The sequence below is a fragment of the Dendrobates tinctorius genome, unplaced genomic scaffold, assembly GCF_039654945.1.
Source record: "Dendrobates tinctorius isolate UK_male_01 unplaced genomic scaffold, ASM3965494v1 ptg000257l, whole genome shotgun sequence".
NCBI lineage: Eukaryota > Metazoa > Chordata > Amphibia > Anura > Dendrobatidae > Dendrobates > Dendrobates tinctorius.
In genome coordinates this window covers 1,711,517-1,738,111 of record NW_027361924.1, presented here as the reverse complement: position 1 = coordinate 1,738,111, position 26,595 = coordinate 1,711,517, and the positions used below count along the sequence as shown (strand labels likewise).

Here is a 26,595-nt window from a genome sequence, read left to right as displayed (position 1 = left end):
CTCCTATGTACAAGAATATAACTACTATAATACTGCCCCCTATATACAAGACTATAACTACTATAATACTGCTGTGTATAATAGGGGCAGTATTATAGTAGTTATATAGGGGCAGTAATAACTGGTTACATTCATCCTAATGTGATTTGTCGCTTTCCGTTTTGGCAATACATTAATTCCACATTTTCTCCCTTTACACTCAGTAAAGTAAATTTCAAGTAACTTTATATATTTCACATTTTAATACAAAACATCTGTATGAATTTTCTCACAAACATATGAACATTATGAACAAGTCGCTATATGGCACAACATATGAAACAGTTCATGGCCAAAACCACTTCATGACTCTGGACAAAGTCGATCCATGGACACATTTATACATTTCTGCCGCTGCCATCATAACAGATCCTTGATGTGAACGTTCCTCCTCACGGCATTAGATACCCCTTCATTGAACCGGAACCAGACATGGCTGTTCCCCACGGCCGTCCCCATCTTCTTTTCTACACAATCCTCTTGTTTGGCGTTAACTGCTGGAAATGAAAATGTCTGATTAGATATAAAGCAAATACCGAGATTTTCTAGGGGCCAAAATGTTCAGAAATCGATAGAAGACGGCTGAAGATTTATCATTCAGGACTGGGGCAAAGCTGGGTCACAACTCCCGATCTCACGGGCAGCCATATTGGCTGTGATTCAGCTTTTATTAAAAAAAATAAATAAATAGAAGACTAACAAATGGAGCCGAGGCAGATAAAAGAACGAGAGTAGAAGGTACGAGGCGGCCGGAGCCAACCCTTCCTATACATCAGATAATGCACCGGGGGAGGGGTCGCCGTATGAAGGGGCCACAGCTGCGCAGCGATCCACAGAGGCCCATAAACACCAGGCAGCGGATCAATGTGTATAAAATATGTAACGGGCCGGAAGATAGAAGACTCGTCTCGGCGGATGTCTCCTCCACCATCGTCTCAGCCACTTTATGGGCTTCATCATAAAAATTTGATTGACCACTTTCCTGTGAGCGCCGGCGAACATGGTGGCCGTCAGCAATGCTGAATCGGGGAGAAAAAGTTTAAAGGGGAACAAGCAAAGATCGAAGAACTGTTAATCTCGAATTTAAGTTTTACTTCTGCACCTGCTGGAAATTTCCAGAGGCCTCCAATCTAAGCGTCAGTAGAACTGCTGGAGAAGACAGAGTTTGATATCCTTAAGATATGCAAAGCCCTGCAACCCTAAGGGTGAGTGCACACGCTGCGGAATTTTCCGCGCGGATTTATGTAAATCCGCAGGTCAAAAGACCTGCGGTTTATCTGCAGGCTCCCCCTGTGGTTTGACACCTGCCATTGAGCAGGTGCCAAACCGCAGCAGAATCCACCAAAGAACTGACATGCTGCGGATTTGAAACCGTGGAAAATTCTGCACCGTGTGCACTGCAGATTTCATTTTCCATTGATTATAATGGTACTGTACACCGCAGCAGAAACGGCTGCAGATCCGCAGGACCAAATCCGCAGCAGAACACGCAGCGTGTGCACACACCCTAAAAAGTGATGACAACCATTCCAACCTGTTCGGCCCCCATAGTTTTAACATTCCCCCTTATACAAGAGGAGATTGACTGATCACTGCCACGTTTACATGGGCCCGTGGTCCACAGCCAAACGATCGTAAAAGGGACCTTACATCCATTGCTTAGGTCTCGTCCCGGGCCTGTAAAGGTGCGGCCCCCATTAGGTCTCGTCCCGGGCCTGTAAAGGTGCGGCCCCCATTAGGTCTCGTCCCGGGCCTGTAAAGGTGCGGCCCCCATTAGGTCTCGTCTCCTGCCTGTAAAGGTGCGGCCCCCATTAGGTCTCGTCTCCTGCCTGTAAAGGTGCGGCCCCCATTAGGTCTCGTCTCCGGCCTGTAAAGGTGCAGCCCCCATTAGGTCTCGTCTCCGGCCTGTAAAGGTGCGGCCCCCATTAGGTCTCATCTCAGGCCTGTAAAGGTGCGGCCCCCATTAGGTGTCGTCTCAGGCCTGTAAAGGTGCGGCCCCCATTAGGTGTCGTCTCAGGCCTGTAAAGGTGCGGCCCCCATTAGGTCTCGTCTCAGGCCTGTAGAGGTGCGGCCCCCAAACCATCCTGCAAATTACGTCGAGAGTGTTACCTGTAACTGTAGAGGTCACTTTCTTTACAATCTGGCGTCCAAAGAAATCTTTTTCAGGCTGAATAGGGGGAAAAAAAAAAAAAAAACACTTAGAATCGATTTTACCTATGGTCCTTTAAAAATAATAATCCCTTTTTTCTGCCGCCCTCCAACAGCAGAAATCATCACCAGTTCCGAATCTGGATAGGAAATCTCTGTACGCGGGCGGGTGCTGAAATTTGGGTTTAATGTCGATCTGCAGTAGAGCTCTATGGTCGTCCTACCTTCTCCTCAAACGTCGTCTTCTTCATGATATTTTCCAGCCGCTGCTCGTGGTTCAGCGCCGCAGCTTTGCCAGTGGGTTTTACATCGGACTCTTTTACAGGTTTCTCCTCTGGTTTGTTGCTGATGTCATTCTGCAATAAGTATAGATAAGGATCAGTGATGGCATAAAAAACCAAACCGTTCTCCTGCAGGTAGGTTAGTTTGCCACATTTTAATGTCCGTACTACATCCAATATAGGACAGGACCTGGAGCAGTCGCACCATTACTATATCCATGTATGTACTGACCAGGAGTTCACTAGAGAAGATGCCAGACAGAACGCAGCAGCCTGGTTTTGGATGGCTATTACCCCATCACAACGTGACCTAGTTCCCGCTCTTCAGTCTCAGGACATCACCTAACTTCTCTGGCGATTTCATCACTCTCTGTACTACATGCTGCCGAGCCCCCGCACCCCTTGCGGCTTCACTGGCGGAGGTAACTACGACACACTGTAAACACACAGTCTTATGGGGACGGCGTGTTACGCCACTCTGCGTCTTCAGGGAGCGCTGTCAGGTCGCAGGGGTAATTATAAGAATAATGACTGCTACAAGGTAACCAAGGACGTAATCCTTCTGCAACTAATGAAGGGACAGAGGCGCTGGCATCACCAACTGTAAAATGATAGGGTGCAGTATCGCCATTTACCACTAGGGGCAGTAGAAGATGCCTAGCTCCACGCACACAGGACATCACTGGTCCCCACTGATTTACATGGGTCTTATTACAGCAGTGCAGTGCAATGGCTGACTGGTGAGTGCCAAGGTCTTGCATCACTGAGGTCCGACATTTACACCAGTCCCCGAGCAACATCTGCCGGAAGTTTTCATCTTATACTGTACGTAAAGGTTTCCACCTGCACTAAAAATACACAGCGGTAATTAGGAGGCAATTAGCCCAAGTACGTCAGCATAAACAAGTCCCTGGGATTAGACAGTCAGCCCCGGAGGAGACTGGAGCGGAGGCATCACGTGCGGAGAGCGGAGGAAGAAGGGAATGGCAGCAAGTAAATAAGTCGCCCGACACACAAAGTGCAAACTCCACTGGCAGAATAGTGAGTGCAGCTCTGGGGTATAATATAGGATGTAATTCAGGATCAGTAATGTAATGTATGTACACAGTGACTGCACCAGCAGAATAGTGAGTGCAGCTCTGGAGTATAATACAGGATGTAACTCAGGATCAGTAATGTAATGTATGTACACAGTGCCTGCACCAGCAGAATAGTGAGTGCAGCTCTGGGGTATAATATAGGATGTAATTCAGGATCAGTAATGTAATGTATGTACACAGTGACTGCACCAGCAGAATAGTGAGTGCAGCTCTGGAGTATAATACAGGATATAACTCAGGATCAGTAATGTAATGTACACAGTGCGTGCAGATTAATTTTTAATGCATTTTTCAGCTCTGACATTCAGCGGCGGGCTTTGCGCTCACCTTTCCAGTGTTCCTCGCTTGCTGGAAAGCTTCAGACCGTCTCATTTTCTCCAGTTCAATCTCACGAGCAATGAGCTGCTTGGCCTGATATGTCAGCTGTTTCCGGGCCGGGAGCTCGGGAAACCTGCAGACATCCTCCACGTTACTGCAAAGTAAACGAAAATCACAATTAAAAAGGGGCTAAAAGGCTGTTGGGGGAAAAAAAAAAAAAAAAAAAATTCTCCAGAAAGAGCAGCAGTCTCCTCCAGAGATTGCGCAGCATTTACTGCTCGGCTCACATATTCCAGTGATGGAAAGTTACTTATCGGACGGCACAGAGATCCTAACCCTTGTCATTATACCCATTATTCCTAGTGATGCACAGATCTTACATGACAGGTTCAGCTCTGCTGCATGTCGTCTATGAAGGTGAAGTTTACATAATGCTGCAGAATGGGTTAAATGGCAGAGGACGGTATCTATAGAGAAGACGCCATCTGCTGCAACCAAACGAGCCGCTAATGTAATACCGACAAGCTGATAACAAGCGAGACAGAGAGGAGCGCGGTGTAATCTGGGCATCCGCGGAGATTATGTAACGGGCAGAGGATTAGTGACAGCTCCTCCGCGCCTCTGGATGCAGCATCCTCAGCCCAGAGGTCAGATAACAGCCCAAACCTAAAAAACATCGCTCCAATAGTGGATTATCTACAAAACGGGCACACGGCCCCTCCACAGTGCTGACAGTCCCAGGAAAACTTCAGAAAAGACCATAATGTGGGCACTAATATGGCTGTTGTCAAACCTGAGCATCACATTACACCGGGGACTCAGTCTGGGTAATGGCTACAAAATGCTGACATTACTGCAATTCACAAGGAAAACCTCCACTCAGGAGTCTGAAAAAGTTGGGTATCAACCCTGGTGAGAGTGTTAATAGAAGTCATACAACTCATGGTTAAAATACATGCAGATTCTAAATTACATTGTGTACTGTGTACATATATTACATTACTGATCCTGAGTTACATCCTGTATTATACCCCAGAGCTGCACTCACTATTCTGCTGGTGCAGTCACTGTGTACATATATTACATTACTGATCCTGAGTTACATCCTGTATTATACCCCAGAGCTGCACTCACTATTCTGCTGGTGCAGTCACTGTGTACATACATTACATTACTGATCCTGAGTTACATCCTGTATTATACTCCAGAGCTGCACTCACTATTCTGCTGGTGCAATCACTGTGTACATACATTACATTACTGATCCTGAGTTACATCCTGTATTATACCCCAGAGCTGCACTCACTATTCTGCTGGTGCAGTCACTGTGTACATACATTACATTACTGATCCTGAGTTACATCCTGTATTATACTCCAGAGCTGCACTCACTATTCTGCTGGTGCAATCACTGTGTACATACATTACATTACTAATCCTGAGTTACACCCTGTATTATACCCCAGAGCTGCACTCACTATTCTGCTGGTGCAGTCACTGTGTACATACATTACATTACTGATCCTGAGTTACCTCCTGTATTATACCCCAGAGCTGCACTCACTATTCTGCTGGTGCAGTCACTGTGTACATACATTACTAATCCTGAGTTACCTCCTGTATTATACTCCAGAGCTGCACTCACTATTCTGCTGGTACAGTCACTGTGTACATACATTACATTACTGATCCTGAGTTACCTCCTGTATTATACTCCAGAGCTGCACTCACTATTCTGCTGGTGCAGTCACTGTGTACATACATTTATTCTGTACTGATAAAAAATTATTTGGTTGCTGTAGCTTTTCTGAGATCCATTATTCTTTTATTTTTCAGTGTAGGGCGCTTGGTGCTGGTTTGTATGTTTTGTGTTGAGCTCTTGTAATAATCCTTTCCTGCCGCCAAGGTAAACTTTCATTTTTTTTCTCCCTTTTTATAGTTCATCGCTTTTAAAGAAAAATTCTGAACTTTTATTTTTAATAAGGTTTTGATTTACGCCATTATTTCCTGACAAATTTATTTTCAGGCTGATGTTGCTGTGTAAAGGCTGGTCTTCTCTCTACGCTGTTCAATGTATGGAATAAATAATTTTTTATATATTTTACATATTTCCACAAATTGGACTTTTTCCCGACACAAAAATACCAAATAGTTTAAATGTTTGGAATAGGAAAACGAAATAATCTAAACTTTCAAGTTTTTAATTTGTTAAAAAAAAAATTATTTTATGCTGTAAAACGATATATATATATATATATATATATATATATATATATATATATATATATATATATATATATATATATATATATATATTTTTTTTTTTTTTTCTTTTTCAAGTTGCCCTTGGGGCACTTGCACCTATAGAAATACATGTAGGAGTACCAATATGGCGGCCAGGGGGGGGGCGCCTTTTTGGCGATTCTGTACACAGTCAGCAACGCAGACGGCAATTATACTAATTACATAATTGATGTTGGAGTAATTACAGCAGAAGAGTAAACATATACGCCGCACAAGTGTGAGAGCTTGGCTGCAATAGAAAGATAAAAATGTCTTAAAAGGCGCAGGGGAGGGGTTTTTTTTTCCCCAACCCTGTACTCCAGAATCCAGGACTGTTCACTAATACGGCAAACTTTGGGTGCTGGATTATAAAAACCAAGCCATCAAGCTTTTTCACCCTGTTACAGGATATAGATGTGCAATTAACATTAGTGTCTTTAGCCCCGCCCATGAGGAACAGACCAGATCTGTTAATGCTTTAACAAGCCCCAAACAGATAAATGTGTGATAGATGGTAAATCTAACAGTCAGGCTCTGCTTGAGGTAGCGGCTCCTCATCAGTTTGGGAATGCTGATGTATATAGTCATACATAAAGGACAGCAATTTGACTTGACTATTTTTGCCTCGATCGATACGGAGCGCAGAAAATTTCAGCTTAGAGTCGGGTTTTGGACAGAGAGGAGTAAAAGACCGAAGAGTAAAATCATTACGTGTCTTATTCAGTTGCTCGGCAAATAATACGTTATTGATCAGGTTGGTGCCGGAGGACATTAGGATCCATGTGACACGCACGAGACTGCTTTTACACGGCAGAATCCCTACAACAGGAGGAGGAGGACGGGAGATACTCACGGGTCCAGCTTGTAGAGGTACTGACCCTCCGTGGTGCGCTCCTGGTGATAGGTCAGGTTATAGGCCAGCATTGTATTGATCAGGTCCGCCAGCTGCTGCTTTTCCTTCGTGCTGTACAGCTGCGTATTCACCTGCAGGAAGAGCAGTTTGTACAATATTTTTTAGAAAACAAAATTATTATTTACAAACATCGCCACCTTTGTCTACAGGCCGTGTCTGGTACTACAGCTCGCAATATTCAATTATTGTGTCATTTACCCAATATATCGCAGCGGAGAGTTGCTAACGAACAGCAGCACACTTGCAATACCACATTTACTCTGTAGTGGCCGCTGCAGGGAAAACGAGCAACCGACGGCGACGTCCCCTGACAAACACAGCGGCTTGCTGGGATTTCATGTGATGAGATAACGACTATACTGACCGTCAATATCGGCATGATGGTACCACCCTACCCTGTCCTATATAAATCTATAGAAGCATTTGCCCCTTTAAGAATATATAACTCAGTTTAGAAGGATAGAACATAAAAAAATGCACTGTTACAATTTACTGCTCATTAAAATTGGTATCGGTTCTTGAGATAGTAAAACTTTTCGTTTGTTTACAGCTGGTCACCTGGGAGACCGACCACCGCTGCTGTTTAGCTTGTCAGCACTGAGAAGGATCAGGAGGTAAATTGCGTTCGCTCCAGCGATCCTGACCAGCTTTCCAAACACTTGCAGAAAACCGCTTGTAAGTGCTGCACTTGTTTTGCTGTCTAGCAGCGGTGGTCGGTCTCCAAGGTAACAAGCAGTAAACAAAAGAAAAAAAAAAGCTATTATCTCAGCAACGGCTGAACAATTTTAATAAGCAAAATTGCTTGGAATTATGAGGACTATCTGACAATATCCATCTGTGAAGATGGAGAATGACAGCGGATAATGATAGCGGATCACTCGACCACACTAAACGGGGGGGGGGGGGGAACATATATATTTACTAGATGTGTGTAAAATAAATCAGTACAATAAGAGTTATATCATTTTCCAATATATATTTTATGACATTGCCTCAAATTGCCCCCCGCCCCCAAACAACCACCAGGGGCAGTCCACTCCTCCACCATCCCAGATGTCATGAATAAGCCGTTTTTCAGCATACAGGACAGCAGTAGAGATCGCAGCGCCATTTAAAGGAATGGGGGCTCAGGGCTAAACATACAACTGCAAAAGAGGGGTCAGATATAGATTTCCTGTTTACAAACACTTATGGGCCATCAATTATTCATCCAGGAAAGCGAGCCGACGCAGGAGCAGCTTCCAAACATCGATCACACATCAGCCGCTAACTGTTTTTTTTTCTTAAAGGAAACATATTGATCCTGGAAAGTAAAGGAGCAGAGATTGGAAGTGTCAGAGCGGCGGCTACAGGACATAAGACACTGGCGCACCCTCTCTAGGTCTGCTCACGCATCGTGATCAATGGCTCCCGGATTATCGGACACTTCGGATTAATAGATATTTAAATAAAAAGATATACATATATTTAGATTTTGGGTGCAGGATGAATGATTTGTTAGTGTTGGAGAGATACCAGTGATGTGTACTTTAATATTTTAAAATATTCTATAAAGGAACTTTGGTATTTTTTCTTTGATTTTTATTCAATATTTCAGAATGTTAATTTGTTTTATTTTTAGTTCCACAAAGGGCACTTAAGTCGCTGATTTTACAACTGCATCGCAGTGTATTGTGCCTGGTCGGCGTACAGACGGGTGTAGATTTGGTACATGTGCTTCTTACCCTATGTCGAACCTGTAAGATGCTGCGGCATCTATAGAAGGTGGCAACTGAGGGGTTAATCAATCAGTAGTGGATCCCTGTCATATGAGGGAAGTTTACAGAAGATGGTCAGCCATAAATGCAATCGCCACACACTATGCCGGGTGCTTGGGGCAAGGAAAAAAAATGCTGATATTATAATAAGCAATATCATGTTCATTTCTCTCTACTTATAAATTGCTTTCTATGTCAGGTAGACATGTAAAAAGGACAGGGGGAGACGAGCGACGTTGATCCGCAAGACACAGAACAAAAGGGTCGCCCTCTTTAAGCCTAAAAATATGAGTTTTCCGTCTAATTGCCTCGGCCCTTGGCTCACCCGGAGACACAGATTAAATTGCTTTTTGTTCACTTCAATCACAATTAAATTAAAAGGATATGAGCCTGGGGCTTATGGGTCTATAAAAAGAACGAATAAAGAAAATAACCTCAGACCCGGGGGGGAGATGATGACCTCGTACGGCACCTCTAGAGTCAAGACAACGTGTAGAACGATGTCAGGATGGATAAAGCCAGCAAGACATGAAGCGTAAGGAGCACGGGGCTTTAAATGGGCAAACCCAAAGCGCACAGTCGTGACCCAAAGTTTTCAGACCCTCACAAATTTTGTTTTTCACACAGTTCCCTGCTTCAGTTTTTATTGTGGCAATTGACATTAAAATCCAGATTATGAAAAGCGATCAGATGAATTGCATATGACTGCAAAATTGTTTCTTGTCATCAAAATTAACTTAATCTCCTCCAAAAAAAGGACAGACTAACATTCTGCAGGAAGAACAGGGACTGGACCACAGAGGACCGGTGGAAAGTGGTTTTCTCTGATGAAGCACCCTCCAGGCTGTATGTGATGTTCGCAAGATTGATTGGCCGGAGAAGAAAAGGTGACACTGCCGTGAGACCTGTGTCTGCCAGCAGTACTAGATCTCGAGAACATTCATGTGTGGGGGCTTCTCATCCATGGGAGGGGGCTCACTCGCAATTTTGACTTAAAACACAGCCACGAATAAAGAACGGGATCTAATCATCCTCCAAAAGTGACTTCTCCCAACCATCCAGGAGCAATGTATGTGATGACACTTTCTCCAGCATGACGGAGACAAAGTCACATGGAAAAAAAAAGTGATAACCAAGCGGCTCGGCGAACAAAACTTTTCAATTTGGGGTTCATGTCAAATATGCCAAACCCATTGAGAGCCTGTCATCAGTTCTCAAAATCGAGAGGACAAACAAAAACCCAGAAATTGTGATAAACTAACACTGATGAGGCAAGATCGGGCGATCATCAGTCAGGATCTGGTCCAGAAGCTGATATCAGCTTTGGCTGTGAGGCAGACCTTCAGTCACCCCTGCCTACCATGGTAATCCATTGTTTGTGATGCATGCGTATCTGGCAACCACTCCACTTGAACGCCGCTGTCACAGCAGCATTTAAATGGTTAACAGCAGCATTTCAGAGTTCAGCTCCAGCTGCTGCACACAGATGCCGCTATGTAACCCGGCTGGCATCTACCATGTGTGGACACTACTAATCATGATGTGGTCACTCGACTCTTCGGATAGGTTGACACTGCGTTTTTCATAACAAAAAATACATTAAAAAACAAGACCGTGGCCAGAAAACGGCAGCAGAAATTACATGCATTTCTTATGCATTTTTTTTCTCTCGATAGAAAAAAACCACAGTAAAAAATACTAAAAGAACTGACATCTTGTTTCATAAATAAAAAAACAAAAAAACAAAAACACACAGCATAGGTCTAAGGCTCGCACAAAAATCTCGCACTGTACAGATAAAATTTTAGAAATCCAATTGGTTTTTTTTCTACCACTGTTAAATGCCATTTTTTGACTCAAGAAAACATGTGAACAGGCCCTTGTCTTTTTCCGCATTTTGATGCATTTTTTTTCATACAGGAAACAAAACGGCATTTTACAGCAACAGCTAAATGAATGGGAATATAAAAACTTCATTTACACACTATTGCCTTTGCATTTTTTAGACCTACGTTGTTTTGTTTTTATTAAAATTCAAACATGTCAACTAATTTTTCTCCCCAGCTCTGAACAAAATAAATTAACAGCAAAAAAAATAAACTAAAAAAAAAAAAAAAAAAACTCAAGTTGTGAAGGCAAGAAGCGGAGGCTCTTCTGGTCAAAGCCAAAACTTAGCTGGCAAAAGTAAACTCTAGGGCGACACAGGACACCCATGAAGATGAACTATGGTAAAATAAGCATGCGGGGCACAATGTCAGGAGTCAACAGTGACTGCTGCAGGAATTCAGCTGAAGACTCCTTTAATACTGTATAATCTCTTCAGCAACATATATAGACAAACCGTATATACAAAAACCCCATTCACATGCAGCATATAAAAGCGGGGTTTGGTTTCAGACATTTGGGAGACGTGGCCGACTTGGTACTAACCGGCCGCAGCTTCGGAGAGATGACGTCGAGCAGAAGACACAGAGCATCAAGGATCAAAGACTGAGGTCCAACGCGTGAGCGGATGGCAGGGGCGATCTCAGACACCATGGCGCTCAGGAGATTATGCATCTGGTTCAGTTTGGTTTGGGCCTGTAACGTAGGATAAAAAAAGGATTTAATATTCACTCCTTATACTATAAAATTACAATTACAGTGCATGAAAAATCAACAATGCACATTAGCAACATACCCGAGGGGTGCGCTCATCCTCTCAGAGAGGATGTGGTGCCCTTTAAGAACAATTCTGCATGGACTAGGCAAGCTACAAAATAGTTAATCGCACATAAAATCAATAGTTGTCTGTGGCTGTGCTATAACCTCAGGTGTCAGTACGGCGTTTTTTTTCCGTTATGGATAAAAAAAAAAAAAAAAATAATAATATTTCAGATTACAAAAGGATAAAAATATTTATATTGATCCGTGGAAATCCAGCTCCATCTACAGGTGAATGGAAGTAATGCAGGAGGAAAATCTTTACTTATGCGTCCAATATTACATTGTTTCAATGAGTCTGACTTTTTTACATTGTACATCTTGCAAATTGGTAGAGGGCCCCAAATCCAAACAATTCAATTCCCTAGAGGAATAGAGTGGTAGCAGCGCATGTTGGGAGATGGCCAAATACAAAGCGGCGGTACATATGGGTATTTTAGAGACCCCCACTCTCAGGATTGGCTGGGGTCACAGTAGGAACTTTTAATGTGTGATGTAAAATCTCTAGAACACACCTCATAGTGACTGTTGGGATAAGCGATTCGAGGGATGTTTGAAGCTGCGAAGAAGAGATGGAAGGCGACTGGGAGGAACGGCAGGTATCTCATCAGCTGGAAGTTCTGTCCGTGCATTATCATAGTGTTCACAAGGTCTGTGAATCCCAACCAGTCCAGAGCAGACACCACCATGCCGAAATTGGACTCCTTCACTTTCATGTTTAAAAAGTTATCATACAGTCCCTGCAGAGTGGGTTAAAAGTAGAGAAGTGGTAAAAAGAACTTTTTTTGCATAGTGTCCGCAGCATACAACCATGGTTTCCTGTGTCCCCCTATGAAGAAATAAAGTACATTTTCCAGAAGGTGCAGCATGCAAAAAACAAATAATTGCACTCAAAGTCTATAGTGTATGCAGAAACACATAAGGACACACCGCTGACCCCTCTTCCCCCATAGACGAGGAGTGGGCATTTCCCTCCCAGCGACGAATATCTCTAGAACTCACCATCGTCAGCTTCTCATATTCCCCTGTGGCCGTGGTCAGGTGCAATATGTGATGAAATCTTTGTCCCAAAACACTTAAAGGAGTCCTGCCCAACACATTGAGGGGATCATTGTCATTTCCAAGAAGCAGCTGAAAATCTGGGGTGGTGACATCTAGACCAATGCGTTTTCTTGAGACAAAAAAAAAAAAAAAACACCAATCAAGCATCAAAATAACCAAGACCCTTAAAGGGTATTCCTATCATTAAAATCAATACCCATAAATCCCCAAAAAGCAGCAGACGTATGCAGCCATGGCTCCGTTTGGGCTTTGTCTAGTCACCATTTTTCAAGACCTGTAAAAATTCCAGTTTTGCACTAATGGAGCTGTGCGAAGGACTTTCTTTTTTACAGATACCATTTTGCAGTAGCTGAGGTTTTGATTGCTTCTTGCATTTGTTTTTTTTACAGAGGTGCTGTGACCGAAAAACAGAGTTCAAGCGTTTTGTTAGAGCCTTATGGGTTAATTGTATACTTTTTTTTTTTTTTTAAACTCCACATGACTTAGCAACCCAAAATCATGTTACAAGGAAAGATGATGGTTGGGTGAATGGGCGGGACCCTTGGACCACATGCTTTAAATGTTATTAAAAACTGGCAGCATTTAAAGGGTTAACAGCAGCAGGCAGAACACATCTCCACTTGCTGAAGTTGGATGGGTAACAGCCAATCTTCTGGGTATGTACCAGTGCATCCAATGGCAGGAAAGGGGCATTTACAAATTGTAAAGTGATGGAAAATAGCTAAAATCTGTGAATAAGTGATGAGCAGAGGAATATAGCATGAAAACATCCCCGGATATAAAGGGGGCCACAGCACGGATTCTAGAGACCACACTGAAGTGAATGGCGGGTGGTTTTGCACCGCTTACCATGAAGGGTAAAACTGTTGGCATAAGCTAGTGAAGTACCCCCTTAATACACATTCATGCACGTTATTACCAGCTGATACCTTTGGACTTTAGGAAGCTGGAATATTTCCTGCCATACAGAGAACAAGCCCTTGTTCTGATCCTTCAACCCAATCTTCATTGTCTGGACTGTCCGCATGTTTAGTTCTTTTTTTCCTTTGCCACGTAGAAACTGAGAATAGGAAACCGCAGTGTTATTAAATGAGCACCACCCCTGACCACAAAACCAATAGTAGCATGCACCACCCCTAGGGATCTATCCTATAGTTCTACAAGTTCATTAAGCAGCCCCATGTAAGGAAGGACAATAATAACCAATAAACTGCACAGGAATTCCAAACTTATTAAGGGCACGTTGTAAGAAAAGAAAGTGGCATTGAGGGATACCCTGTAGTCACATACGCACCTGCAAAGTATTAATACAGGACCTAATATCGTTATCAGTCTTCTCACACAACGCCATCAGGGCCCCTGTGTCGGCTCTCATGCCCTGTTTAAGGCTGATCTGCAAAAAAAAAAAAAAAAAACACTGGCTAACCATTTCTATAGCAAAGCACATCAAACACGAGCCATTCTATAGCTGAGATGACCTAACCTCATACAACCTTTGCACGAGCCTGGAGGGCAATGTCTGGGGGAAATTCAAAATGAACGCCTGCTGCCTGAGCTGTCGCAGAGATGGCACATACCTGCACAGAAGAGAAGAGGTGACATAACTAGAGGAATAACCTTAAAGGGGTTGTCCACTGAAAGCAAGTTATCACCCATCCACACTGATAAACTATTGAGCAGTAGGGTCCGACTACGTGGACGGTAACGGGACACTTTAGTCCCCGTTAAAAAGGAGCAACATTGGACAAGTTCGACAGTCGCTCCATTCACTCCCTATGGGGCTGCCAACAGGGCTGTGAAGTCGGAGTTAAAGTCGTGGAGTCGGAGTCCATTTTGGTAGAGTTGGTGTCATGGAAATTGAGGAGTCGGAGTCAGAGGTTTGGCTTACCGACTCCACAGCCCTGGCTGCCAAGCAGCAGCTTCTGCTGTCACCATTGTAAAAGTAGTATAAAAGGAAAGTTCAGTGCACAAAGAAGTTATTATAGAGGATACTAACTGGTCATTACAAATACAGATGATCGGTCTCAGCATCAGACCTCCATCTTTCCTTTTCTTCTTGGTTGCAGCCGCTTCGCCCTCCGCATCCTTGCCGTCTTTACGGTTGATTAAACTTAGCAGCATATTGATGGAGACCTGGAGAGCAGAGAGGAGTCAGAATGGCATTAAAGTAACCATAATCTGACCTCGGCCACGATACGCTTACAGATCAGTCCGTACATCCACATACGGGCTGGATAACCGCACATACATGTCTTATCAAAATCAGACAGCATTAACGATATGGTTCTCACTTCTGCAAGTTTCTTGATTTTTCTCTTCATGGATCAGGAGCTTCGAACATGCCTGATTTATAAAGTCACAGAAGATTATTTTTCTCTCACTTACCGTAGGGGCGCCATCAATTTCATCAATAACCAGACAGTTTGGACGCTCGTCAATGCCCAGCACAGATTTCATTTGCGTTGCAGCTTCAATTCTCGTTCTGAAAATCTCCGGACTTCGGTCATCGCTGAAAATTTGGAACACAGAAAAAGTTGTCAAAGACCTAACAGGCGTCACCTCCACATGACACAACGGGAGTACGGGAGTAAATTTTCTGCTGCAAATCCGCTGGCAGAAAATCCACATTACCGGCGTTTGACCAAATCTCAATAGCCCGCCAAAAAACATGAAAGACTGTCACTTAATTCTGTGGACTTTATTGCATATTTCACCCAAAGCACAGGGCGAAGAGTGAGTCAAATCCGAACCTTTTGCCACAGCAATTTTGGCCAGTTTCATGTTGCAAAAAACTGTAATGACCTAAAAAATATTTGGTATGTCTGCAGTCTTGTATTATGTGATATATAATATATATATATATATATATTTATCTTACACACACACACTCACCTGGCGTTCATCTCCACCACATTGTAACCAGCATGTCTTGCTATTACATGGGCCAGTGTAGTTTTCCCCAGACCAGGAGGACCACAGAGCAAAGTGACCTAACCCACCAAAAAAATAAAAAAGATTACTAGTTTTCTTAAAAAATCCAACCTGATATTCATCCACATAAAGGGACACCAATGCTACAAAGAGGAGTTGCTTCTGGAAGAGGTTTTGCACTGAGGCCTAGTTATTACAGAAAATCGTGGCAAAAACAAAGCACAATCGCAGTGTGTGAATATGATCTGAGGAAGCTCTTATTCTGAATCAATGCAGCTTCAAGCTCCTGCTACTAATCTGTAAATCCCTGGACATTTTTATAATGTGAATTGCAGACGTCTTCACACATCCGTTACCTTGTTCTTGGGCCTATTGTGCTGATCTAGTTCTGCCTCCAGAATCTCTTCTGTGATCTGGGCTTTGCTTTTCCACTTTCCAGCTGATTCCTTCTGGAACTTGTTCGCTCTCTGGTCTGGCATCACCTTTGGCTTCTTCACCATCTTTTCTTTACCAAACACTACAGTGTCCCACAATTTTAACCACTTCAAAAGGCAGCGATTTGTGTACTGAAGGAGATAAGTGAGGGAGGGGGGTGGGGGGGGAAACAATCAGATGTGGGTGAGATTTTTTTTTTTATTTTCTTCAGATATAACACAGTGACTTAACACTTACATCATCACTCAGCAGCTCGGTGTAATGTCTTGGGGTGTATCTGTCAACCCAGAGGTTTTGTGAGGACACATCATCCTCTTCATCTTCCTCTTCTGCCTCTGCACAAACCGGCTCTAAACTTTCACTTTCCGCGTCTTCTAATGCATTCATTTGGCTGCAAACAGAAGCAAAAAAATAACAGGATTTTTGGGTTGCTTACCGTAAAATCTGTTTCTCGGAGCCTTCATTGGGGGACACAGAGACCATGGGTGTATGCTGCTGCCACTAGGAGGCTGACACTATGCAAATAAGAAAGTTAGCTCCTCCTCCGCAGTATACACCTCACCGACAGGAAGTAAGATATCCAGTTAGTGAGAAAGCAGTAGGAGAAACAACAGAATAGAGAATAAACAGACAACTCAACTGTAACCATAAGACACATAGCAAATAGCAGGAGTTGTAAAACATGGGAGGGTGCTGTGTCCCCCAATGAAGGCTCCGAGAAACAGATTTTACGGTAAGCAACCCAAAAATCCTGTTTTCTCTATCGCCTCATTGGGGGACACAGAGACCATGGGACGTCCCAAAGCAGTCCCTGGGGAGGGAAAACAAATATCAATCAGGCAAGCGGACTCACCACCGCTGCCTGCAGGATCCTTTTTCCTAGGCTGGCATCCGCCGAAGCATAGGTGTGGACCCTGGAAAATTTCACACACGTGTGAAGAGATGACCAGGTTGCAACTTTGCAAAGCTGCCGAGCAGAAGCTGTGTGATGCACCGCCTAGGAGGCACACACTGCCCGGGTAGAGTGAGCTCTAATTCCAGGAGGGACCACTCGATGCTTGACCCGGTAGGCTTCCAAAATTGCCGATCTGATCCAGCGAGCAATAGTAGCCTTGAAGGCCGGCTGACCTTTCCGCGCGTTATCTGGAATGACGAAGAGGGGAGTCTGTCTTCCGCAAGGGAGTCGTCCTAACAAGGTCGACTTTCATCACACTGACCAGGTCTAGCTTGTTCAAGTAACGTTCAAGAGGATGAGTTGGACCCGGACAAAAGGACAGGAGAACAATATCCTCATACAGGTGGAAAGTGGACACCACCTTAGGAAGGAAAGAGGGCGGAGGCCGCAGGACCACCTTATCCTAGTGGGGTACCAAGAAAGGGGAGCGACAAGAAAGGGCCGCCAATTCCGACACGCGCCGGATGGAGGTGATGGCCACCAGGAATGCTACCTTCCAGAAGAGAAGGGATAGAGAAACTTCCCTGAGAGGTTGGAAAGGTGGACCTTGCAGAACCTCGAGAACCAGATTAAGATCCCATGGATCCACAGGAACGCGGTATGGAGGTGCCACATGAGCCACCACTGAAGGAAGGTCTTGACCTGCGGATGGGAGGCCTATGTCTTCTGGAACAGAATGGAAAACGCCGAAACTTGACCTTTCAAAAAACTGAGGGCAAAGTCTGCATCAAGGCCTGTCTGGAGGAACGCCAGGACAGAAGGGAATGAAAAAGGACATGGGCGGAATGTTATTGGCCTCGCACCAAGTGAAATAAGCCGTCCCCGTACGATAATAAATTTTGGAATACGAAGGCTTCCTAGCCCGGATCATGGTGTGAAAAACCCGATCCGAAGAACCAGAACGTTTCAGAACCGCGGCCTCAACAGCCATGCCGTTAAATAGAGCGGCTGAGAATTAGGGTTGGAAATCGGACCCTGAGAAAGCAGATCTGCTCTGTCTGGAAGCTTCCAGGGGGCGTCCGCGAGCAGGTTGACGACGTCCGTGAACCAAAAACTTCTGGGCCAATCCGGAGCGATGACGATGACTGGAACCCCTACCGCCTTGATTTTTTTCAACAACTTGGGAAGAAGAGGAAGGGGAGGGAAAGGGTAAGGGAGCTCGAACTGAGACCAGGGAATGGTCAGAGCATCTGCGCCCGCTGCAAGAGAATCTCGGGCCCTGGATACGAACTGTGGGACTTTGCTGTTTAGGCGATCTACCTCCGGAGTCCCCAAATGACGGGAAAGCTGATGAAAGACATCCGGATGTAAGGACCATTCTCCCGCTGCGAGACCTCGCGGCCGAGAAAAACGGCGGCCCAGTTGAGCACGCCGGGAATGTGCAACGCAGAGTTACTGGGACTGATATATCTGCCCAGTGTACAATCTTGGGCACTTCCGCTAGAGCTGAGGAATTTCGTGTCCCCCCTTGGAGATTGACATATGCCCCCGCTGTGGCATAGATTGTCTGAATACGGAGTGCAGACCCCTGAGCATTTCCCAGAGAACGAGAGACAGATAAATCATCCGTATCTTGAGGACATTGATAGACAGACTTGTGTATTGAGTCGACCACCGACGCTGAACAGCGTGATTGCGAAACACTGCACCCCAGCCCAAAGGACTGGCGTCCGTTGTCACAATGACCTGCCCCGAGAAAGAGAGAGAGGTGACGTCAGCCACCAATTGAGGGATTGTTTGACACAGGGCAAAAGGTGAATTGGCCGATCCAGGGAAAGGACAGACCTGTTCTACCGAGACAGGAAGGCTTGTTGAAGCGGTCTTGAGAGAAATGGGTAAAGGGAACCGCTTCGGCCGTTGCCACCATCTTTCCCAAGACCTTCATGGCTGACCGGAAAGATGGAATCCGTGTGCTCTGCAGTGACCGTACATCTCGCCGCAGAGAGATCATTTTCTCTAGTGGAAGAAAAACCCCGGATCGACGGGTGTCGAATAATAGGCCTAGAAACACAAGACGTAGTGTCGGAACAAGCAGGACATCGTTTGTCGACAAGCCACCCTAAATTGGACAGGGTGTAGAGGGTAGACCTTGCGAGTCTGGTGAACAAGCGGAACTTTGATTAGAATGTCGTCGAGGTACGGAAAGAGGACCAGACCTCTGATCCTCAACAAGGCGATCAACGCCGCCATGATCCTTGTAAATACTCTGAGTGTGATGGTGAGACCGAACGGCAGGGCGACAAACTGGTAGAGGTCCTGGTGAAACACGAAGTGCAGGAATTTCTGATGCCCAAAAAGGATGGGCACATGCAGATAGGCATGTTGAATGTCTATTGAGCCCATGAATTCCGGCGCTTCTATGGAAGCGATTACTGAACGAAGAGACTCCATCCTGAAATGTCGTAGGCGGACCCTCCTGTTCAGTAACATGAGGTCCAGGATGGGCCGGACCGCGCCGCCTCTTTTTTTTTTTTTTTTTTTTTTTTTAACCACAAACAGGCTTGAATAAAACCCTGTGAAACGGTTCTGACTCGAGAACGGGGACGATCACCCCGGAACTGAGGAGGGAGGCGATGGATGCAAAAAAACCCGGAACTAAGGCAGGTGTCGTGATAGTCATGCTGATGTGGACCGTCCAGTTCTGGATCTGGAGGATCTGCCCTGAGAGGAGTGAGACCGCCAGGAGGGAGTGGGCTTAAAGGAGACCTTCTTCCTATCCTGGCGTGCTTGCGGCTTTGTTGGTTGGACAAGGCTTCTGCCGTCGCGAAGCGGTGGAAAGACCGAAAGCTAAACTGACGCCTTGGAGGAGGTCTACGAGGCTTGGACTGAGGGAGAAGAGAGCTTGTACCTCCAGTGGAGTCTTTAATAATCTGGACCAGCTGGGATCTGAAAAGATGCGCTCCCTGAAAAGGCAGATTGGTAAGGGACTTTTCTGAAGACAAATCCGCCTGCCAAGCCTTGAGCCAAATTATACGCCGGATTGCAACAACGTTGCTAGACGCTTGAGCTGCGCAAGACGCGGCATCCAAGGAGGCTGAGACCAAATAATTCCCCTGCATGGGAGATCTGGTTGGCTAGCTCGGCCAATCACTCTGGTTGGGCCCTATCCAGAATGCCCTGGCGGAAATTCTCCGCCCAGGTAGCTATGGCCTTTGCTACCCAAGTGGAAGCGAAGGCAGGACTTAGCACCGTCGCAGCCGCTTCGAATGCTGACTTTGCTAAAGATTCTATGATCCTGTCGTTAGAATCTTTCAGAGACGCCACAACTGAAATCGGGAGGACCGTGTTGTTAGATAGTCTGGACACGGGAGCGTCAACAGCGGGGGAAGCCGACGTGGTCGGTGAGCTCTTGAGAAAATGGATACCGTACGCCGAGGCGCTTCCCTCATTGAAAGTGCCTGGTCGGATTTACTCTTTCCCTGGTAAGACGCTTGTCAAACTCAGAGTGCCCATTTGAACGAAACCTCGTGATCTGAGGATTTCGCAGGGGAGTCTGTCATTTCGAAGGAGTGGTTAAACGCTGCAATGAGGTTCTGAACCGTAACCTTCATGTCCGCGTCATGGTCCGAATCCAGCTCTAAAATGTCTTCGGATGGCGCGTCCGAGAACGCTTCGCCTGACTCAGGTGAGGAGGCACGGGAAGAAGACTGCTGGGACGGACTATGTGGCGAGATGGGACGAGGGGAGGATTCCGGCCGGAGAACTTGCCTGGGTCTTTTGCGACTCATGCTGGCTGGCTCAGATGGAGCCTCTTGCAACCTAGTGGATACTGAAGTATCCAGGGGCAACTTATCAAGAACCGCCACTGACTGGGGAGTGGACTGACCTGAGCGAAGTTTGCGTTTGCAGAAGAACATGCAAAGAACTTGAACTAAAGTGCCCGTGGGAGCGAGCATGATCAGGCTTAGTTGTACACATAATGAGGGACAGTCACTGAAGGAATGCCGGAAGATTGGGGGACAGGGAGGAGGGTGTCAGTCTGCCGAAGCAGAACTACTCACGGTCTGTTGTCCTGTGGATAACCCCAGTACGCGATGCTGCACAGCTCGTCTGGATTTGCAGGGTCGCAGCAGAGTGCATTGGCCGGCTGACAGTGTCTGGTTGACAGGAGAGAAAATAGCGGCCGCCTGAGAAGCACGAGAAGGAAGAGCGCTTTTCCTGATAGGATGGGCGGAGCTAACCGCCGACGCTGAACATGACTCTGCCCGCTGACAATGGTGGGCTGATCGCCGCCTCAGGGCGCCTGGGAGCAGGAGGGGAGGCGGTGGGCGGGAGGAAAAGCCACCTGAGAATGAAGGAGGGGGCGTGGCCGCGACGCTGGACTAGGCCCAACACTGCCCGCTGACAATGGTGGGCTGATCTCCGCCTCAGGGCGCCTGGGAGCAGGAGGGGAGGCGGTGGGCGGGCTTAGAACGGGCGGGAGGAAAAGCCGCCTGAGAATGAAGGAGGGGGCGTGGCCGCGACGCTGGACTAGGCCCAAACTGAAGCCGGGGCCTAAATTCAGTGAGGCGGCCGCCTGTCAGCAAGGGGTGGCGCGGAGGTATCGCAGCCCGAACGCTGCTGTCTGAAGCCTGGCCGAGATGAAGAAAAACGGGCTGTGGGGCACATGCCGCGGCAGTCTGGAAGCGCGGGACGGTCGTGGAGGCCTCGCAGCACCGCCACGGCGACCGCTCCTGAAGGATGTCTGAAGCTGCTGATGGAGGATGCGACTGGGGCCCTATACTTACCCTGTCCTCGGACCGTTCCATGGAAAACCTGTTGGAAAAAAGGTACCTTGAACGTCCTAGTAGAAGTATGTCCGCGCCTCATCCAAACCGACAGGCTCTGGTAGGCGAGTGGGTGGGAGACGGGAGACGAGGACCATCTGGATCGCTGACACGAACCCGTGCTGGCGGCCGCCTGAGAAGGCTGTTGGTCCTGCATCGGAGAGCTGTGAGGATACGGGGTGGCAGTACACGCCGTACTCACAGTCTCTTGTGGGACTACAGATGTGACTATTCACTCTGTATCCCTCCGAAAGATCTGAAAAGAAACGACGCACACTGAGGTAGATATGGGTCTATGAAAGACCCGTGTCCACCTCCTACTGACACTAAGCTAAACTGGATATCTTACTTCCTGTCGGTGAGGTGTATACTGCGGAGGAGGAGCTAACTTTCTTATTTGCATAGTGTCAGCCTCCTAGTGGCAGCAGCATACACCCATGGTCTCTGTGTCCCCCAATGAGGCGATAGAGAAATATTAAATTATAAAATGTCCATAATAAACTAGATTTTTGTATCTTATGAAGACAAGACTGGTGGTTCACACAATGGATCAGGAACCCCCCACACCCCTTCCTCAACAAGGCAGCACAGAGTCAGGGTCTCTTCAGGCTGCTCCTGTCCTGGAGGACTCGAGTCTTCTTTTAATTACGTGGACTGCTGAAAGACCAGCGTGCCATGCATTTGCCCCTCGTTAGTAGGTGCAGGAAAAAAGGCCCCAGACTGCTCATGAATCAAACCCAGCATCCATGTGTAATGGGGAGACTGGCAACAGCTGCTGCTGAATGAACGTCCACATGTATGGGGGAGCCCGGAAAGCGCTGCCGCCGAATAAGTTGGTGTATAAGAGAGATAGCTGTCGCCAAATGAGCGTACATGTATATGGAGGATTCAAGAGAGATAGCGGCCATCGAATGAGCGTCCACGTGTATCAGGGGCACGGGAGAAACAGCTGTCGCCAAATGAGCGTCCATGTGTAAGGGGGGAGACGGGAGAGATAGCTGCAGAAGTCAGGAGAGACCGTTGCCGTCGAATGAGCATTCATGTATATGGGGGAGACGGGAGCGAAAGCTGCCGCAGACTGAGTACTCGTATATGGTGGAGATGGCTGTCTGCTAAACAAGTGTCCATGTGAATTCAACAGCCAAGAGAGATAATTACTGACTGAATGTGCGTCTGTGTGTATTGAGGAGTCGGTTGTGGTAGTTACTGGCTAAGTGCCATGCGTATGGGGGAAGCTGGGAGGAATGGACGTCACCCGCATAGCACCTTGGGTCTGGTTACCTGCTCAGCATTTCCGTAAGGCGCTGGGATTCCTCTAGCACTTGCCTTCTGCGCTGAAAGACAAGACAGGTCTCAGTCGACATATGTAACACCAAGAGCTGCAGAAATGGTCACACGTCTAATCCGGGAATCTGGATACTTTGGGCAATATTTATATTCTTTTACGGCTAGCACCAGGGACGTTGCTTACTTCAAAGATCTACTTAGTAGGAGTCCCGTATCTGTTCTTTGTTCACCCTCCCCGAGTCCAGTGCCGAGTCTCCGCCATTCCTACTAGTGTCTGCTATTGACTACAGTTCTCCTGTCACGTCAGCAACCCTGCCTCCAATTTCTGTGCTTTGCTAGAGTTTATGGCACAATCTGATTGGCTGCCGCACAGTCACCAGGGTAGCTATGGATCCAGGGAGAGTGATTACGGCTGTTTATTTTTTTTACATCCAACTAAGCCTATGGGCAAAAGTTTTCACTAAAAGGGACAAACCCTTTAATTAATGGCTCATTACCTCATCAGCAACTTGCTCCTTTAGGTAGGAAATCGGGAGGCCCAGTAGATGAAGCTGCTGTTCACTTCTCCAACTGAGGCCTGCAATTTTAGTGCCCTAAAAAAAAAAAACACGCAAATCTAAAATTTTGGAAAGTATGTCTAAAAAGGGCCAGGTGGCTAGTTTTTTTTGTTAAGGATTACAAACCTGAACCCCAGTCCCATCCTCATCATCTCTCAATGTCAAGTAAACCCTGGTGCCGTCACTAGCCGTCACGTTGATGTAGTCCTCTAGCACCGGCGGCCGCGTCAGGATGCGCTTCTGCTCAGTTTTTGTTGGGGTGACTTGCAGAGGAGCCACATCACTGACTTCAAGGGCATCGCAGCTCAGAAACTTTAGATGTCTGTTAAAACTGGTGAAAAAAAAATTAAAATATTATATATGTTCATTTCTCACTCTCCCCAGGTCCTGTGACGAGTCTCTACCATAGCCAACGGTCTCGGTTTTTGTCTGCAGCACTGATGTTAACAGAGCTGCAGCCAGTGAGCTTAGCAGCTCTGCAGAGTTTAAGGCACAACTTGATGAACTCGTACGACTGTCTGCAGGACTTCAGACACTAGATACCAGGAGCAGCGGCAAAGACTGAGAGCTGGACCTGCAGGCTGTCATAGCATGCTGGGATTTGTAGTTCTGTAACAGATCGGAGATCAGCAAGATAAACTTCTCTCCAAATGAGAACACAGGAGTCTTTGTACCTGTCCTGCTTTTTCTTTGTAAGATCGGGTGATGGAGGAGGAGTGATGTCATCACTTATTTCTGGGCTAGCCTCAGAACGATTTGTCACTCCAAAGTCTAGCTTCTTAACAGCTTCCATTTTTGGGCGCTTTGCTTTGGGAGCTACGGAAAGGAAAAAAGGATGAAGGCAAAAAAGGATAGAACCGGCAAAAAGGATGGAAAAGGAAATTAATTTTTGCTTACATTCCCACCCATTTCCGAGATCTCTGCTTGCTGTCAGTAAACACAGAACCTTTCATTCATAGAAAACCTGTACAGACTTATTAGTCTTACAGCTGAGGGTTTGTCTCATTGTATCCAGTCTGAACAATTCTCTTGTGAGTGAAGCACACGATCAATCGATAGATTGTAACAATGTATCTGTTCTGAAGTCTTTGTCTCAGAGGATTGTCTGGACAGAACACCAATGTAACATGTGGCGCACAGCAGAGAGATACAGTGTTTCCCCCAAAATAAGCTCTAGCATGATTTTTCAGATTTCTTGGGAGCATGCTTAAAATATAAGCCTTACTCCAAAAACAAACCCTAGTTGCGGTTCAATAAGAAAGTGTCCACGCAGCTAAAAAAGTTAAATACAGCAGGACCCTTCATCAAAGAAGGTAGACACCCCCAAAAGAATCGCACTCACCAGACCCCGAACAATTATAGCCAGGAAGTGGATGGGCGCTCACCCAGATCTGTGTCACTGGCAGGTCCAGCTGCACTGCAGATCGGGTAGCAGTATCACTCCGATCCCGAGTGCTCGGTTTCGGGTCACAAGGCGGACCTGATAGAATTGAATGTGGGAGCCCATCCACTTGTCATCTCTACCGTAGTTTTTCTTTTTTTATTTGGGGGGGGGGGTACACCGATATTAGCAATCAGCCTGAATACATAGAGAATAATTGTGAATTTAAGTATGCAATTTAAATCATAGTAAATACAGTATGCACCAACCACTATAGGGCTGGTGTATATGGTTCTGCATTATGAGACCAGCAGAGCAGATAAGAAGATGAGTAACTGAACCAGTAACAGGATTAATACAAAATGTATTAATAAAACTTAGATAAAATACAATTTGCAAAAATTGAAAAATGCAAATATAAATATATCAATTAGCCAGTAGATGGCAGCACATGAATAATTCATCAAATGATAAAACCTACAATATCTAAAAGGCAGGGATGCCACACTATTTGTCATATACATGTTAACACCTAAATGTCCAAAAGGAAATTGCCCTATCATTTGATGAATACTCCACTCAAGGTTACTACGGTAATTTATATGCTCCTACCTTTCCCTAAATATTTATGTGCTGCCATCTACTGGCTAATTGATATATTTATATTTTAATTTTTGCATTTTTTAATAAATTATATATTTATCTAAATTTTGTTAATACATTTTCTTTTGTGCATCGTTGTTCATGGAACATCAGACATCCCTTGTATTTTTTTTTTTTTTTTTTTGGCTCTTGCCTTCTACCCGCTCTGTGTACTGTTGGCTGCAGAATGAGTTCACTGAGGATCCATCAGTGAGCTCCTTCTGACAGTCTCTCTCTTTCCTGAGTTGATTTATGACCACTAAACCACAGGGGAAAAAAAAAAGCCTCTAGAAGCAGAACGGGGACAAACTTTTAGTGAAACGCGATGGTGAGAAGGATATTTTAGCGCCAAATAAATGCGATTAAGCCAAATCTGATCTGAGTTTTGACACGGTGTTCCAGAAATCCACTCCCTAAAATTCGGTGCAGAGTGTGGACGGATTTTAGCGCAGAATCCGACCTAAAATCCGCGTGAAGGGTGAGACGTACTGAGCGGCGGCTCGTAGAGGCTGTCGGACGCCCCGTCCTCGTCTGACAGGTGAAGGACGGCGGCTTCTCGCTTCTTACGCTCCTCGCGGACGCCATTAACGCTGCGATCGGCGGAGGTGATCGTCTCTTCGAACGACGGCTTGTGGCGCAGCTGCGATGCTCTTGGTGCCAGTCGGGAAGGCGGCGGGCCGTCTGTCAACAAAGCAAAGGAAGGGGTTAAATGGATGTCACCTGTACAAGACCGCTGCTGCCAGTCAGTGATCGGAAACATGCAGCCTCCAGCAGCTGCAGAACTACAGCTCCCAGCATGCCCACACAGCAGCAAGCCTGACAGGAGCCTCTGGGAGATGCAGTTCTGTAGAGAGCAGGGACAATGGCCGCCAAATACAGCAGCGGCCAGCCCCCTCACCTTCCAGCTCGGCCAGGACCTCCAGCTCGGAGGCGAACTGCTCCTCGTAGTCATCCTCTATCCCGTACAGGTCGTACTCGTCCATGTCCCTCACACAGACGACACATTCCCGCCAAACATCCACTTCCGGGTGACCGCA

At 46.1% G+C, this 26,595-nt stretch overlaps 1 protein-coding gene across 2 annotated transcripts; it reads right to left on the bottom strand.

The window, feature by feature from the left end:
• Positions 1-219: 219 nt before the first annotated feature.
• On the bottom strand, positions 220-26,591 carry CHTF18 (chromosome transmission fidelity factor 18). Of its 2 annotated transcripts, none has more exons than XM_073558431.1 (22): positions 26,457-26,591; positions 26,048-26,239; positions 24,210-24,351; positions 23,662-23,866; positions 23,476-23,571; positions 22,973-23,025; positions 16,208-16,361; positions 15,892-16,101; positions 15,497-15,594; positions 14,990-15,113; positions 14,601-14,737; positions 14,088-14,181; positions 13,899-13,997; positions 13,534-13,664; positions 12,545-12,713; positions 12,058-12,282; positions 11,270-11,419; positions 7,023-7,153; positions 3,896-4,040; positions 2,412-2,543; positions 2,149-2,206; positions 220-536 (listed from the first exon to the last, which is right to left on the bottom strand). In XM_073558431.1, the coding sequence occupies exons 1-22, from the start codon at positions 26,539-26,541 to the stop codon at positions 400-402; spliced, it is 2,967 nt and encodes a 988-aa protein (XP_073414532.1). In that variant the 5' UTR covers positions 26,542-26,591; the 3' UTR covers positions 220-399. The 2 variants fall into 2 exon arrangements, with proteins under 2 accessions (XP_073414532.1, XP_073414531.1); XM_073558430.1 differs by having other exon boundaries at positions 220-533; positions 26,457-26,556.
• Between the last annotated feature and the right edge of the window lie 4 nt (positions 26,592-26,595).

Bases quoted from the DNA above. Each gene is read 5' to 3' on its own strand.
- CHTF18 (XM_073558431.1), bottom strand. From the start codon at position 26,541: ATGGACGAGTACGACCTGTACGGGATAGAGGATGACTACGAGGAGCAG. The intron at 4,041-7,022 runs GTGAGTATCTCC...TTTACTTTGCAG, and splicing joins TACCTCTACAAGCTGGACCC to TAACGTGGAGGATGTCTGCA. The intron at 2,207-2,411 runs GTAGGACGACCA...CCCCCTATTCAG, and splicing joins AGACGACGTTTGAGGAGAAG to CCTGAAAAAGATTTCTTTGG.